At 42.5% G+C, this 15249-nt stretch overlaps 2 protein-coding genes across 2 annotated transcripts in view; both read right to left on the bottom strand.

The window, feature by feature from the left end:
• Positions 1-4657, bottom strand: part of slc6a9 (solute carrier family 6 member 9) — a 38798-nt gene extending 34141 nt beyond the window's left edge. Inside the window, exons 1-2 of the mRNA XM_084706835.1 lie at positions 4388-4657; positions 3218-3480 (exon numbers count right to left, since the gene is read on the bottom strand). Of these exons, the coding sequence (XP_084562961.1) occupies positions 3218-3247 (30 nt within the window). The 5' untranslated portion in view covers positions 3248-3480; positions 4388-4657. The remainder of the gene's footprint in view (positions 1-3217; positions 3481-4387) is intronic.
• Positions 4658-12052: 7395 nt separating this feature from the next.
• Positions 12053-14234, bottom strand: klf17 (Kruppel like factor 17). Its single transcript, XM_084707309.1, has 3 exons — positions 14008-14234; positions 12778-13813; positions 12053-12649 (listed from the first exon to the last, which is right to left on the bottom strand). The coding sequence occupies exons 1-3, from the start codon at positions 14092-14094 to the stop codon at positions 12474-12476; spliced, it is 1299 nt and encodes a 432-aa protein (XP_084563435.1). The 5' UTR covers positions 14095-14234; the 3' UTR covers positions 12053-12473.
• Positions 14235-15249: the final 1015 nt, after the last annotated feature.

Raw genomic sequence — 15249 nt, 5'->3', positions numbered from 1 at the left:
AGAATTTCACAAGCGCACCTACGCAGCCTCAAGAAACGCCAAATGGTCGTCTCGACCCCTCGGGCCCCCTCGACAGAAAAAGTCAACGGCGAGCTCCAGATATGCGGCACTGTCCAGCACAAAACAATAGACACTTTGAAAATAACCTCTTTGACAGTTTGCACAGCTCCGGAGCAAATGTGTCAGCCCAGAGGCTCTAGGCAGCAGGCCTGCGGGGGGGGAGCGTGTGCAGCTAGGGCTCCTGTCCTGGGGGAGCCCTTTGCCAGGCCCTGGGAGCCTCCATTTGTTTCCCTTTATTTTCCACTTCACAGAGAGCAGCACACATTAGGGGAAGGGCCCATGGGAAATGGCAACACACACACACACACACACACGTGTGGGTGAGCGCAGACACACACACACACACACATCACTAAACAAGAGAGAAGTAACAAGATCAGGGCACTTTCACAGCATGCCCCGAAACTCTTTGGTCTCCGACAGGTCAGGCATGAATCTGGGATTCGAACCAGCAACTTCTTGGTTATAGTAGTTCTACACTTGTCCTTTAGTTTCTGTCAGGCCAGGCATAAATCTACCTTGCTGGGAGTTTGCCTCATTATTGAGAACAGAACGAAACAGCAGAATGGAATAGAAGACCACTGTTTGGTTTGCGAGACTGAAGTGTCTGATTCTCAGTTTGTTTGCCCCAGGAAGTGTTTAGACACGCACATGGACAGTCACGCAAAGTTTGAGCCAAAATTGGGTGCTCACAGGCCAAAGAGCAGGACATACTCTGAAACCTCCTGTTGCATTAGCATAACTAGATGATGTCAGTAAAGTTGTGTTCGGGTATCTTGTGTACCATAGGTAAATGGTGGCTATGCTTCACAATTCTAATGTCGTCCCTCAGACAGCTAGCAAACAGCCAGCCAAATAACCAGCCAGCCAAATAACCAGCCAGCCATGAAATAATGCCCTGAAAAGAGACAGCTACACCTCCCACTTTATTCCTCTTCTGCAAACACAACTCTTCGCATCCTATCCTCCGCTCAGACACAATGGAGAGAAGGAAGGAGAGAAAGAGAGACATTAAATACAGATAAATTAGAGACAGAGAGAAAGCGAGGGGCTTTTGCAGCTTTCTAAGATCGTATGCCAGAAGCCAATCTGCTCGTCCATTCAGTGAATCTCCGTCTAGAAGACAGAACACTGAACAAAGATGCAGGAGATTTAACCTCTTAGAAAAGTTCCGATGGGTCAGTGTTGACTTTAGATGGATGAGATTTGGAGCCAAATCAAAACCTGATTTACAGCTTGAACAGATGGCTACCGCTGTATAGCAGTGGGAATAACTGTAGACACCTGGCCAAGCAGTAACTCAGGCAGACTAATGTCCTTTATATGAGTAATTCAACTGAAAACCAGGTAGAGGTGTCATGCAATCGATCACGTAAGAAAGAGAGTGGACAGAAGGACTGGGCTGCATGTGTCTGCAGGAGAGAGGGATGTTAATGAAAGTGTGACAGTTGGTGATGGGACAATCACCCCCTTCTCCCTCACTCCCTGCCAGCCCTTCTTCTCTGTCTCTCACCCCCCTCCCTCCTTCACCCCGTCTCTCCTCTTCCATCCTCCTTCACTCGGTTTCTCCTTCACCCGCTCCTTATTCTCCCCATTCTTCGTCACCTTCCCCCTTTCTCATCCTTGCCTCTCTTCCCGTCTTTCTCTCCCTCCATCATGACTGACACGGCCGTCTGTCTGCCCAACACAACAGGGCCAGGGATCAGAACCCGGACGCAAATCGACCAATCACAGAAGGGGAGGCAGAGTGGGTTTGTTGTTCTCTTCTTCAGTCTTCTCCACTGGACTCCCAAGGTTAACCTTAAACCTCTCAATGCTTGTTTTCCAGCTACGATAACAAACTGTTTGTTTCTCGGCCCCCCTGGCCTTGGCCCTGAACCTGGTTCAAAAATGTGATCGGGCCACGTCATTTGAACACGATTGGTCGTGTCGGTAGTGCTGAATGGTGCACATGGTTTGAAAGAACTGAATGCTATTACATCTAGTACAACAATGTATTAGGCAAACACGGTTTGACTGATTGATGTCACCTTTGTGTTAACCATTTATCAAGTCACTTTCTCCTTGCAACACAGCCTTTCTTTGCTCCCTGTATCCACCTTATCACTCTGCACACAACACACATTTGTCAGCACATGCCCTGAACGACTACATTGAAACCTGGAGTCCACAGTAGAAGAAACCAGCCAACAGAGCATTGCAGAGCAAAGCAGGTCCAACAGACAGACTCAGGCAGCTTATCCCGACCTGGCAACACTTGCTCACCAAGGCACGCTTAAGGGGCTGCTAGTCCTTCACCGAGTCCAAATGAAAGTACACACCCTTTCGCCAAAACTCCACAGAAAAAGAAAAAAACTGTCACTGACAAGTGGTTTGATTGACACCCGCTGACATGATAAAGAGCCGAATAGCATTTAAATTCATCAGGAACGAGACAGCAAGCAGCAAGAGAGAGAGAGGGTTACAGTGTAATGTGTTATTATCAGTTTAAATGAACCCAATGGGAGAACAACATAACAAAGATATGGCAGATATCAGAAATTAAAAGACTCAAAATGAGTGAACATGTGCAGAGATACTTCATGGTGCATAGAATCACAATGTGACCTAGTGACACACCACCTGAATGATGACTTCTGTGACATCAGCATGTCAACTCCGTAAAAGGCCTGATAGCTAAAAGACAAGTCTTAACTTTTGCAATATCCAGCTATACTTACTATTTCTAAAAATCTGACTCGTCAATCCAGGAGGAAATCAGAAATGTTTCTCGGAACTACTCAAAGAAGTACTACACAATGTCAAAGGTTCAGTGGTGACATTATTCCGAAATCTTTAAACAACAACCAATGGCAGTTTGAGGTGTAGTAAATTAAATCTCCAATCCCTTCCATATTGGGCTCTTCCTGTAGGAACGCTCCTCAGGTCTTGACTGGTGAACTGGCCATGGGGCTGAGGCCAACAGGACACCTCTGGTCAAATGTGCTGACTTTCTAGGGTGGCTATAGCACCACACCCTACTTTTAAAACTAAACACGACAATCGAAACACGCTTAGCAGACTTGTGGCGCGTCTTCTGTGTGAGGAGAGCTGCTTTGGGAGTCAGGAGGGAGAGGGGGCTGCATAGGAACACCACAGCTAACAAACTGGGACTTACCAGGATCCCAGCAAACTGCTTCTCCTCCATAGTCAGCTCTGTCTAGCGAAGACTTCTTCTGTGAGTGTGTATCTCCGTAGCTCTCTCTCTCTCTTCAAGGGACTCTTCTCCTGTGTGTTTGTGTGTGTTGAGCGCCTTGCGTGTGTCTTCGTCTCTGTGAGTCTCTCTCTCTTCTCTCCCTCTCCAACGCCTGGCTCGGATGGAGGCTGGAGTGGCGTTGCTGCTTTGTGTTAATTCTTCTCTAATCCCGGCACTTTTCTATGCTGTGAGGGAGACATGTGACGGGGGGGGGGGGGGGGGGGGGGAGGGAGGGGCAACACTTGTTAGCTTCTTTCAAAATGTTCAAAACACCAAAGGTTTTGATCAATGAAAAACAAAATCTTTGTAGAACATGAGCTAAACACTTTCAGAAACTTTTATGTTGTTTGACCTGTCTTACTACATTTGGAAACAATGCATAATGTGCTGTTGTTACAACAAACTGTTGTAACTTATTGCAAAAATACAACTCATGACACAAAAATGTTTGCTTTGCTGTTCAACTTGTTCCTATGGCTGCCCTTTGTGGTTGTTGCAGGGAATTCCCATAGTAACACAGTGTCTGATCAGATCTGATAAAGCAGCTGAGGATAGGATTTCTTGATATACAGTCTTTACAAAAACACAGACAAAGTCAACTTAATTTCACTTTAGGTTGATTGCCATTGACATGCATGCCTTACACTTCTTACTTCTGACATTCATGCATACTCTCTCTGTCTCACACACACAAAACTCGGTAGACATATTGCTTTTTAAAGTTAGACTTAAGTTGTGCACTCCAGTCAGTGTCTTTTTCAACAACAAAACATCTTATTTGTCATCTTATTTATGAGAGTCTGTATTTTAAAAGGTGACCCACTGTTTCACCTAATAGGCAGAACATTTCTTAAAGACAGACAGTTAACGTGGCCATGGTAACTCAAGCATCCTACTGTTGTCTACTCTGCTGACAGCATTGCATCTCAATAAGCTCACGATTAAAAGCCTGTTGCAAAAAGAAGTTGGCCAAATATAGTTACCAAAATATTGACACACACACACACACACACACACCATGCCCCAGCCAACCTAATGCAACCCACTGACACATAATCCAACATTATACAACGATTATAAAAGAAGACTTACCACAACGGAAGAACCAATAACCAATAACCTCTCAGACTTAAAACAAACTGTTAAAACTTGGGTTTAGATGAGAACTATAGTGGTTAGGTTACATATGGTAAGCTAGGATGGAACCAGTAGGAGTCAATGTCCTCTGTAAGCTCTGTCCTCCCTGCCCCACTCCTGCATGTACAGTCTTGATCACAGCTGCTTCACTACCATTGGCCAGTCTCTGAGAAGAGAGAAAAGGAGTTTGTTGGTGGAAAACTACAGCAGGTCTAACTCTGGCTCTCAAGCAGAGAGAGAGACAGAGTGTGAGGGGGCGTGGGGACCTGTTTATACTTGCGTAACCTTACCTTCCCACCTCCACCACCTCCACCTCCACCACCCCAGTGTGTTCAGATGGTTGTGGTGCGTCTAACATGTTTGACCTGCCCTTGATCAATGTCTGTCACTGAAAAGTTACCCATTGGTCCACTGACACTTGTATTGTACATGTGCGCTCACACGCCTGGGAAAATAAAACTTCACAGCAGTCGGCTAGTGACAGCTAGCAACTCTGGGACATGGTTGACAGTGGACATTCATTTTCAATGCTTTCTTATGTCAATATTAACATTCTCATGGTCAAATCATCCAAAACTACAGTTATATTCAATTTCAGCTATGACGTCTTTCAACATTTAAGTAATTGCTGTAACAATGAGAAGAGAGGTTCGTAAGTGGAATATTATATATTTGGATATATAATATATATGTTTTCTTTTTTTTACATGTTTCACTACTAAACATCGCATATAAGCAGTAAGTTACAAAACTGATTGTATTTATACCTGAAAAATATATTGACTCTTGCATTTGAATAGGGTTCCCATCCCCCCCAAGTTGGTAACAATAAATAAGGTTGTAAGTAAAGTTTAAAAGGGTTCTGTTAATCTCCCAAGTGTGTGGAGTGTTTACACAGAACCTTCTGTTGCACTGTGATACTACACCTCCACCCACTACAGATAAACAGATAGCTCTGGAACACACTGAGCCCTATTACTGGTTGGACCCTCAACTAGACTCCTACTATACATAGATACACCCAGAGGAAAGTGGCAGTAGCCAACTAGCCAAGACACAAAGCTTGGGTTTCACCACTACACAACATGAGTGACTAAAGCAGGTGAGTGTGACTGTACATCAACACAAAGTCCTAACTCATGACTGCTGTAAGGTATCAAGCATAAGGGAACTGACTCATTACCCTGTAGAACAAAATAGGCCTTAATTCCCTTGACAGTGTCTCCTCACACATGACAACAAGACCAGGAACAGGGTTGAGCTGGACTTGCCCGGCAACAACAGACAGTGATGTAGCTTACCCATGCACTTATTGCCCAATAACCACCAACCTATTCATCCAGAACCTGGGTTGGGCAGGCCTACTTTGTCTTGGAGAGCGTTCAGTTCCTAGAACAATTTATTTTTCTGTGATTATGAGTTATTGTACTGTTTAAATGAACAAAGAGCTTTTCAACTTGCGTTCTAGTGGTTTAGCTGTGAATATCAGTCATTTGGACTGGTTATAATAGTGTTCATTTGAAAGAACACTACCCCCCCCCTCACACACACACACACACACACACACACCAGAGTGAAGCCACTGACACTGATAATCTTCTAACTGGATTAGTGAAGGGGAGCCTTGGCCCGGTGAGGCCCAGTCACTGTATTGACTGAGAACCACTGATGTGAGTAGCAGGTGCAGACTTAGCCTACACCACAACCACAACCTCCACCACCACCAACCTGCCCTGAGTTCAGGAGACATGACTTTTCACTGGTTCAACTCAGGGCTGCCCAACCCTGTACACTGATCCTAATATGACCTGGTTGACCAGCTAAATCATGTTAGTTACAACTGGGATGAGACTGAAACCTACAGGAGGGTCGATTTTCAGGCGCAGGATTGGACAGCCCAGGTGGAACTGTACAATAGGCTCAAAATCAAAAGAGGCACACCAATTATCGGGTAGTATTTTCAAATAGTATTTGACAAGGGTCTGGCACCGATGGAACAACCTGCATCTTGATTTGGACCTCGTCAAACGAGCTAGATGAGGAGGAGCTCCGCTTGAATACATTCACTTCTAAATAACATTGTAGAAGATTGTACAGGCAGGCGACAGCAGAAGATCACCTCTCTTTCTTTCCATCTCCTTTCGTATTGCTGAAAGTCAAAAAATGAAAGTGAAGCTAGAGAGTATTACTTGTTTATGTGGAACTGTGAGGCATAACTGAACCCGTGTATTCAGTAAATCAACGTAATATAACTCGACAGGTGACCGTTGCTTTGCTCGCTTCAAAATATTTTTGTAAAGGACAGACAACCGGCTTCCCGAAAGGAAAACATTCCAGATGTTCACTCAACCAGAAGACAGCAGGCTGATATTGCCATAATAAAGCCTAATCCCAATCAATACCCGCCATAGAGAGGGCCAGGCTGGAATGGAATTCTACCGATTGTCTAATCAGAGAGCCCCTTTACTGCCAGGAAGAACGACAATGATAAGAGTAAAATAACAATCCTTGGGGGCAATTATTTTCGGGGGACTCAAAATGAGTTCCTTCCTAAAAAGACTTCAACGCTAGGTCACTGTACACAGCCCAGTGTAATACAACAGTACAGTGTGTTGTCTGTGCTGTTTTCTCTCCCACTCCACCTTTTGGTAAACTGAGCCTATGATGCCTGTTGTGTAGTGATGGGTTGTGTGATAATATTACCAAGAAATGTACCCTTTGATTACTGTTGCATAATTACTAAAGTGGATTGTAATACAACAACATTGATTACACTGACCAAAAGGTAGGAGATTATTCAAATCATGTACTAGCCTAATCTGGATATGTCAACAAATCAACTGATTTTAAAGGAAGAGAAACAGGAATCTTATGCTGAAGCTAAAATAATATTTGTCTATAGAAAGGAGTAAATAAAAGGACAAAATCTGAAATATGAGTCAAAAGTAACAGCGAGGATTGTGTGAATAGTTGCACCATTGGTAAGGGTCTTGTTCCAATTGGGCAACACTGACTGATCAGGCCAGGTGAAGTCAGAAGTCCATTCCAACTTGTGGAAGGCTTAAAGATGGAATTTCAGAGTATCCTTACTCTGCATGAGATGTTAGATGTCACACATGGAACTCTGTTTATTTTCTTTGTTTGGTCAGGCAGACTTCAGAGCTGGAACTGGTGATCTGCTTCAACAGCAGGATCCGGACCAGGGTCCTGGTTGGTTTGAAGAAAAGGTGGCATCTATGGCTCTCCCTTAGTGGTTGAGGCTGTTTCCAGAGGTGGAAATTGGAGGCCTGGGTCCTGAAAGACTGAACCCAGTCAGAGGCCTGGGTCCTGAAAACCGAGTACAGTGGGAATGACCGAAGACCCCGTTCAAAGTCTGTCCTAGTTTGGCAGCTCACACTGACCCTTTATAGCCTGACGTTGTCATGCTCATAATTCTAGTCAGCATATGAGTCTGAAACCGCTCCGTTGGGCTGTGAGGATGGGGCTTGTTTCAACCGAACCCGGAAAAAAATGCCTCTTCGCTCAATTGGATAGACTTACAACCAATCAGAGCAATGTAATATGTTGTTTGTTGAAAACGAATTCAACCCAAGCGCTCTTTGGAGACGTGGTTGATTACGTTACTGTTGATTATCTGTCCATCATCGTATAAAGCCCGCCCTGACAATTTGATTGGTCCGAACAGCTACTGTTCGGACATACTTTCCCCCAAAACTAGCAACCCCAGACCCAACTTCCCAACCAAATGTTTTGTGGGTGGGCCTAAATTGGGCTGGCAGCCAGGCTAGACAATTTAGATCCCAGAACTAGATAACTAATACATACATAAAGCAGGGTTCACTTTCCTTCACTTTCCTTCCTGACCATCACAAATCATAGCTATGCCACAGTGAGCTGTTAGGTTTAGTTGCTTCAAGCTGTGAGACAGATTAGGTTAGCCTTGATTCAGCTGTACAGCGTAACCACAAACTCAACTTCTCAACAGCACCCTGCAAAGCATCTGGGATCCAGTCACTCACTCTCAGATTTATGGCTTTCATTTAGACACACTTTTTGTTAGAGGAAACGATCTAATGACCTCAGACCACAACAAAACGGCTCTCCAGCTACAAGTGTCTAGAGTTACAGTGTCTACAAAGTTACATTGGAAGTGATTGTGTCGGCAAGTTTCTCACCGGCATATAGTCTGTGATGCAGAGAAGACTACTGATGTCTACATGTTGTCCCATATCGATTCAAGATGGTTTTAGAATCCATCCTTACCATACACATCAGCAAACATAATCATACTTCAGCTAGTCTGAACACAAATAGTTGTGACCCACCGTCGTGGTGCAAAAGGTGTGTTGACAATGAGCAGGGAAGATCATTCAACAGACAAGCGCCTCTCTTTCCTCAGTTAGGAGGAATGTAAGACAAATCACATTGGCCCCCAAAAATCACAATGACAACATTGACCTCTGGGGGTTGAGCCACAACACAGCAGCCAAGACTAGGAACAAATGCCCAAGAACAATTCAAGAAAATTAATTAGACAAGGATAAACAAATCATATACAAAAATGATCACATAGGAGTGATTTTTCTGGTTAAAAGGTGTGTTCACAACTCAGAGGTGGGGGAAGGAGCTGGCTCAAGGATTGGGTGTGTGTGAGGCCCATCTCCGTGTGTGTATATATATGGGGAAGGAGGGGGGGGGGGGGGTCTGGATTGCATTCATGCATGTAAAGCTACTATTGACATGGCCCAAATATCTAGCTTTTAGTAGAGCATTTGAGTGGTTGTGATGTAGCTCAGACTTCTAGTACTACGACTACTACCCTGGCATTAAAGGGAAGGACGTTTTCACCTGTGTGAGCTTCACATTTTATCCCCATCAAATGTGTTAATGTTAATTAGTTAAGCTTCTTGTTTCTATGTTAAAATAGTTATGTAACTGAAGTTTAGACATATTCAATGCTGTCAACTTAATCTGGTATTAATTAACTAATCTCTTGAGATAATTAAAAGGTCTGTCTCGAGCCCAACACAGCCACTGACAGTGCCACGTATTTGTCTTTAAGAAAATTGGTATGTGATAATGTAACCTTTCGTTTCGCTACGAGGAACTAGCCAACTGCTCATTACAGGGCCAACTTGAAGAAAATAAACTACATGTGTTACGATACTTAAAAATAAAGGCTACTTTTAGTTGTTGGTTTATATTAGTCGATGAGGTTGTAAATGATAAAGACAGTGAATTCGGCGTTGAGACACTAAAAACCTTTATAGGGCCATGTAGCCTTACTATAGGTAAATACGTGAAATTCCAGGCATATTGCCAAAACGCTATTAGCACACAGCTTTAACATGCTTGACAACAAAACAAAACGATGGCATTGTTATTATAACCTAATTTGATATTTATAATATTTAATGTCTCAAGTGGACAAAGCCATAGGCTAAAGAAAAATGACAATTTATGCCCTTGATTATTTTTATGACTTGTCTATCGCTTACCATGGCAAGGTCTTGACTTCTGAATAACTTCGTTCATCGGGTTAAGTTCATGGCTATGTTACATTTTAGAAGTTGCATCACTTTCAGCAGCCACAGGCTTCCTCCTCCTCGGCTCAGTTGAATACGGCACCGCCTCCTTCAAAGTAAACCCCGCCTTTCTAGTAAAATACACGAATTTCCATCTCTGACTCCTCCCCTTCTTGTGGAATCTTTGTATGAAAGGTGATGAGATGCGGTGGTATATGCAACTTACTTCCATCTGCTACGCAGTAGGCCTACAGCTTCTTGACTTTAACGTGTGGTCTATAAAGTCTTCTGTCTTGTCCGCGGCTATTTTGATGATCACCGATAACCTGTTTGAAATTGGAAACATTGCCCTACACATTTGATCATGCTTTCGCCCATTGTCTTTTAGCGTGTTGTGAAGTAACCGAACAGTAGCCTAAATGAATTTGATGAGCTAATGTTATAAAAGTATCGTATCTCATAGCACATATGTATTATTAGTAAGCTTCAAATGGGTTACATTGTAGTTTATGTCCACAATACATGCCTTTCTAAATCGAGTTTCCACGTGCAACGTTTCCATTGTCTGTGTAGTCGAATCATGCACGAATAGTAACAAAATATCTAACACAGAATGCTCAAAGGTAACGTGTAATGGAATGATTTGTTTACATGTTTGACACAACAGGTTAGACTAATTACTAAATTAAGTAGCCTACGATTGTAATGACTGAAAGATGGTGATCACATAAACAAAGCATGTGCAGACAGGTGTGATATATTATAGACTACATAAGTATGTAGAGATGGAATGATCAAGAGACGGTAAGATAACCGGATGAAATGCCTTTGTTCAGTGAGCTTTTACCTTTTTTACAGACAGGCGGTAGGGTTGACAATATGCAGCCTTATGGATACAGCACTGCGGATTGTGCACAAGGTGCAGGGGAAGAGGGGTTGGGTTTGGGGAAGGAGGGAGGGTGATGGGCAAAACGCAACCAGAGACAAAGTTTACATTTTATTTTGAACATATGAAAGCATCGAAAATGTGAATTAGCCTACGCCTACACTGAAGAATGATCAGCGGGATCCATTTGAGACCCAAGTTCACAGTTACTTTAAACGTTAGTTGGCCACGTTTGGAAACTATAAGCCTGTTGTTTTATTTTACATATACGTTTAATTGCAAAGCCTACTGAACCATGCATCATTAAGGGACAGAAGGGGCTCTAGAAAGCTTAGGTAATGCATAATTTGGCAAATAATAGGATTTATGTCCGATGCCTAGACCAGTTAGTTTGGTACATATGCTACCACCGCCGTCGTGTGGTAAGGTCCGACAACTACATGTAAAAAAAAAATACTAATACATGTATTTATTTTCACAATAGATGGCGCCATTTACCTAGTTTTAAAGTGGCCTACTCACAGACGTTCAATCCTCCGTCGTAAACCTGAGATCGTGTGAGATTTGACACGCAACGTATCATAGGATAGGGGGCCCTATCTATTCATGCCAGCTCTAGGCAATGTAAATCGGAGAGACAATAAACACTTAAAATGTAGTAATGTATTTTTTAATAGCCTATTTGTTCAGGTAGGTTTTAGTAAAATCTTTGAAATATGTGAACTGTTTATTATTTAGCCTATTTAATCTTAATTGTGGTGTCATTCATTGTTTAACATACATCACAATATTGGAAAGCAGCGTTCTCTATAGACTAGACTACTTGTATTTTCTCCACCGGTAGGTATCTGGCATCTTTATTGTTTCAAGAGGCTAATTTAATGATTTTTCAACTGAGAAGGGATACGTTTGATTCACACAATTTCATTTAAATTCCCGTTTTTTTATTTAAACACTTTAAACAGAGCTATGTACACTAGTTTTACATTTAAACAAACATCGATGTTGAGTGGTAATATATGGACTTTATTTTCTGCTGCTTCATTTAAAATTCCCGGCTTGAAGATTTATTATGTTGATACTCTTGGTAGCCTACAAAATCTTCATCTTCAAATTTGTGCCTGAACCTCTGGCAATAGGAATTGATTCAGTTTCAATTAAAGAGTCCCGCTACTTCCCTCCAACACCATTTAAAGTCTCAAAGGCACGTTTTTGTAACTTGTAATAATTTTATTTTACAATTCTATAAAAAAAAATACACTTAATGTCTCAAGTTCTGAACTTTAACAACACATGAAATAATATACTAATAATAGTAGGCCTACATAAATACCATTAGCCTAGGCCTACAAAAAGTTTTAGACATTTTTTGTAAACGCCCCCCCACAAAAAACAGGGTCCTGCCCACATTCAGTGTTAGTTTGTTTGAGAATGCATGTAACCAAAGCAGGCACCAACATTTAATAATTTATATGGAGGGCAGAGCTAATGCTCATTCTCTAAAATAGCCTAAACTGAACTACCATAATTTAGAAATTACAACATGTACAATAATTTACAAAAAAAGTGTCTTTTGAAACCCCACAGCATATGACAATAACGAGGTCCAGATCCAAGTGTCTGTAATAATTCACATATGCCTCTTCATGTGCAGCGCGAGGTGGTCAGAGCGGGAAAAGGCTCGTTCACACAGGTGGCACTGGAATGGCCTGTGGCCGGTGTGCTTCCTGTAGTGACGAGTCAGCTCGTCGGACCTTGCAAACTTCCATCCACAGCCCTCCCAGTTGCAATGGTATGGTTTTTCACCTGTAGACAAGAAAAAATAAACATTTAGATTTGTGCGCAGATCATTTTAATCCAAGCGTGTCCAAATTGAAGCGCATGCAGGGCTAAAATAACATCAACCATATCAGACTGACATGACTCCAAATTACCTGTATGAGTTCTCATATGGGCCTTCAGATGAGAGCTCTTAGTGTAGGTTTTCCCACATCCAGGAAACTCACAGCTATGGGTCGCAGTTCGTTTTCTGGCCCAGGACCGGCGACCCCTTTTTGGCTTGCTATCTTCCGGCGCATAAAACTCCAAAAGTGGCGATGACGGCGGAGTGAGTAACATTCCATGCATAGTGGGATGGTGTGACCGCAGTGGCTCTCGATACAGGCCGTACTGTCCATGAAAATGTGGCACACTCTGGTGATGCGTGTATTGTGGTGGGGCTGGATAAGTCGTGTTCATATACTGATGAGGATGTGCCATTTGGGGTGGATGTTGATGTGTGTTCATGTCACCCAGGTGGCTGTCTTTGTTTATCACCCCGTCTGGAGACACATTCTGCTGCATGCCATGAGGTTCGAACCCCTGGACGGCTGCTGACTGTGGATGCGTGAAGGCGCCATGCATAGCACAGTGCGTGTGTTTATGGTCATACATTTGTCCCATGTAGTCCCCCGCCATCATGCACGACTGCTCAGCGGCCTCTTTCTTAATTTTAAATCCCATTGAGTGAGAGCTGGCCACAGGGAAGTGGGCAGGAGTGGTTGTGTTTAGGGCGCACAGTTCGGTGTACTCGTGTCTGTCAGTCACAGGCTTGGCACAATATTCTGGCAGTGGCTCACCCTGGAAGTTTAGCTCAGGAGTGAGCAGTTCAGCTACAAGGCTATGTCCAGGGCTGGTGCTGAAGTTACCATCACCGTAACTGGGTGTGTGTAGACCGTCGCTGTCACCCACAGTGCTGCAGCTCTCTGGTGACTCCGGTAGAGAGTAGGAACACGGTTGGTGAGATAAATTGTTGCCTTCTTCGTTCATGGTTCCGGTAGTATTGGACAGAATGAATTCTAGATCCAAGAATTTCGCAAGATCATCTTCGTCTTTGCTAGGAAAAGTAGGTGATTCAACAATGCTGAACGCCACTTCAATGTGAGGTTTCAGACCTGTTGCCCTGGTTTCGAAATCATCGACTTTCCAGAGCTAAAAGTGAAATGAGACAGCGTTAGACTCGCATATGTGCATGCATATGGTGTTTTACAAGCTTTAAAAAAAAAGTACCACTGGTAGGAAATAATGGAGTGGGCTATATCGGAACTAAATGTATATTTAAAAAAATATCACAGCATGCACGTTACTAGCCTACATAGTTAATAACAATTAGATATGACACTCACCTGAACGATTTCAGACTGCTTCTCGTCCATAGTTCGAGGGTCGGTAAACGAAGTTAACGACGGCAGTATGGCATCAACGAGGGCCATCGCAAACTTACAAAACAAAAAAGTTAGCTTAGGCTACTTCTGCAGTTTGACGCTTGTTCAATTAAAATAATGGGTAAGTGAAGCTGAAAGTTTGAGCCATATATATGAGACCGTATGGTTTACTCAGTACAGCATCAACTCTACAGTCACTACTGCAAATGTGACCTTTAAGTCTGCTTATAACTCCCCAGCAGTCCTGCTTTGTGCTGGGGGTGTGTCTTACCTTCTGCACCTGATCGACCAATAGGATGAGGTCGCGAAACTATTGCGTTTCTATGTCTCATCAACAATGCATGTATATTGTAGGCTTTCTATAATTAATTTAGGCATTACGATACAAATTACAAGTGTAACAGTGTGTGCATATATTGTCCTTCAACAAACTGAATTCTATACACTGAAGAAGACTTTAGTTCGATGATGTTATCATTTGAATAATTGCCAATTATGGTTATTGTTTTCTCATAGGCTACAATTAATTGTAAAACAATTACAACACATTGTACCCCCTATAATACTTAAACCAAAAACATTTATGAGAATAAAAATATATTTTTGTATGTAGACAGAATATATTCATGTTTTGTTGTCACAATTATTAGGGCATATCCTTATTTTAGGTAAAGAAGTTTGCGTTCAAGTATTTTCTTCTGTGATTGAGTTCATGTTAATATATGACATGTAGGTCTTGTTAATATAAGCCTAGATAGGGGGCGACTCTCCACCTCTAATGTAGCCTAATGCAGGTAAGGTATAAAATAATTGTAGGCCTACATCAAATTAAATAAAATGATCCAAATATTACAATTATCACCAATGCCCCACACTGGTAATTGCATTATGCTTAGAAAACACTTGAAGATACTGGATAGTAGTTTCAAGCTCTTCTAAAGCAGGCACAGAAACAGATAAACAGTCTGGGTATTTGTAGGTTCACTTCAAAATAATTAACATCTAAACAATACATGTGTGAATGCGCACTATTTCTGTCAGCGAACTACCGAAACAAGCCTATTTAATCTCGATGTAAACAAAGCAGGTACAAACTCGTTAATGTTTTTATGCAGACAGACCGATTCTTTATGTCATTAGGCAAATCTACGACTTAACAAGCTGCTTAGAACAACCGCAAATACGGGTTTTCTAGTCCAGCCT

Source organism: Hypomesus nipponensis, chromosome 10, assembly GCF_054491055.1.
Source record: "Hypomesus nipponensis isolate SF chromosome 10, ASM5449105v1, whole genome shotgun sequence".
NCBI classification, from domain to species: domain Eukaryota; kingdom Metazoa; phylum Chordata; class Actinopteri; order Osmeriformes; family Osmeridae; genus Hypomesus; species Hypomesus nipponensis.
Note: the sequence above shows the minus strand (reverse complement) of the source record. Positions and strands in the feature narration are given on the sequence as shown.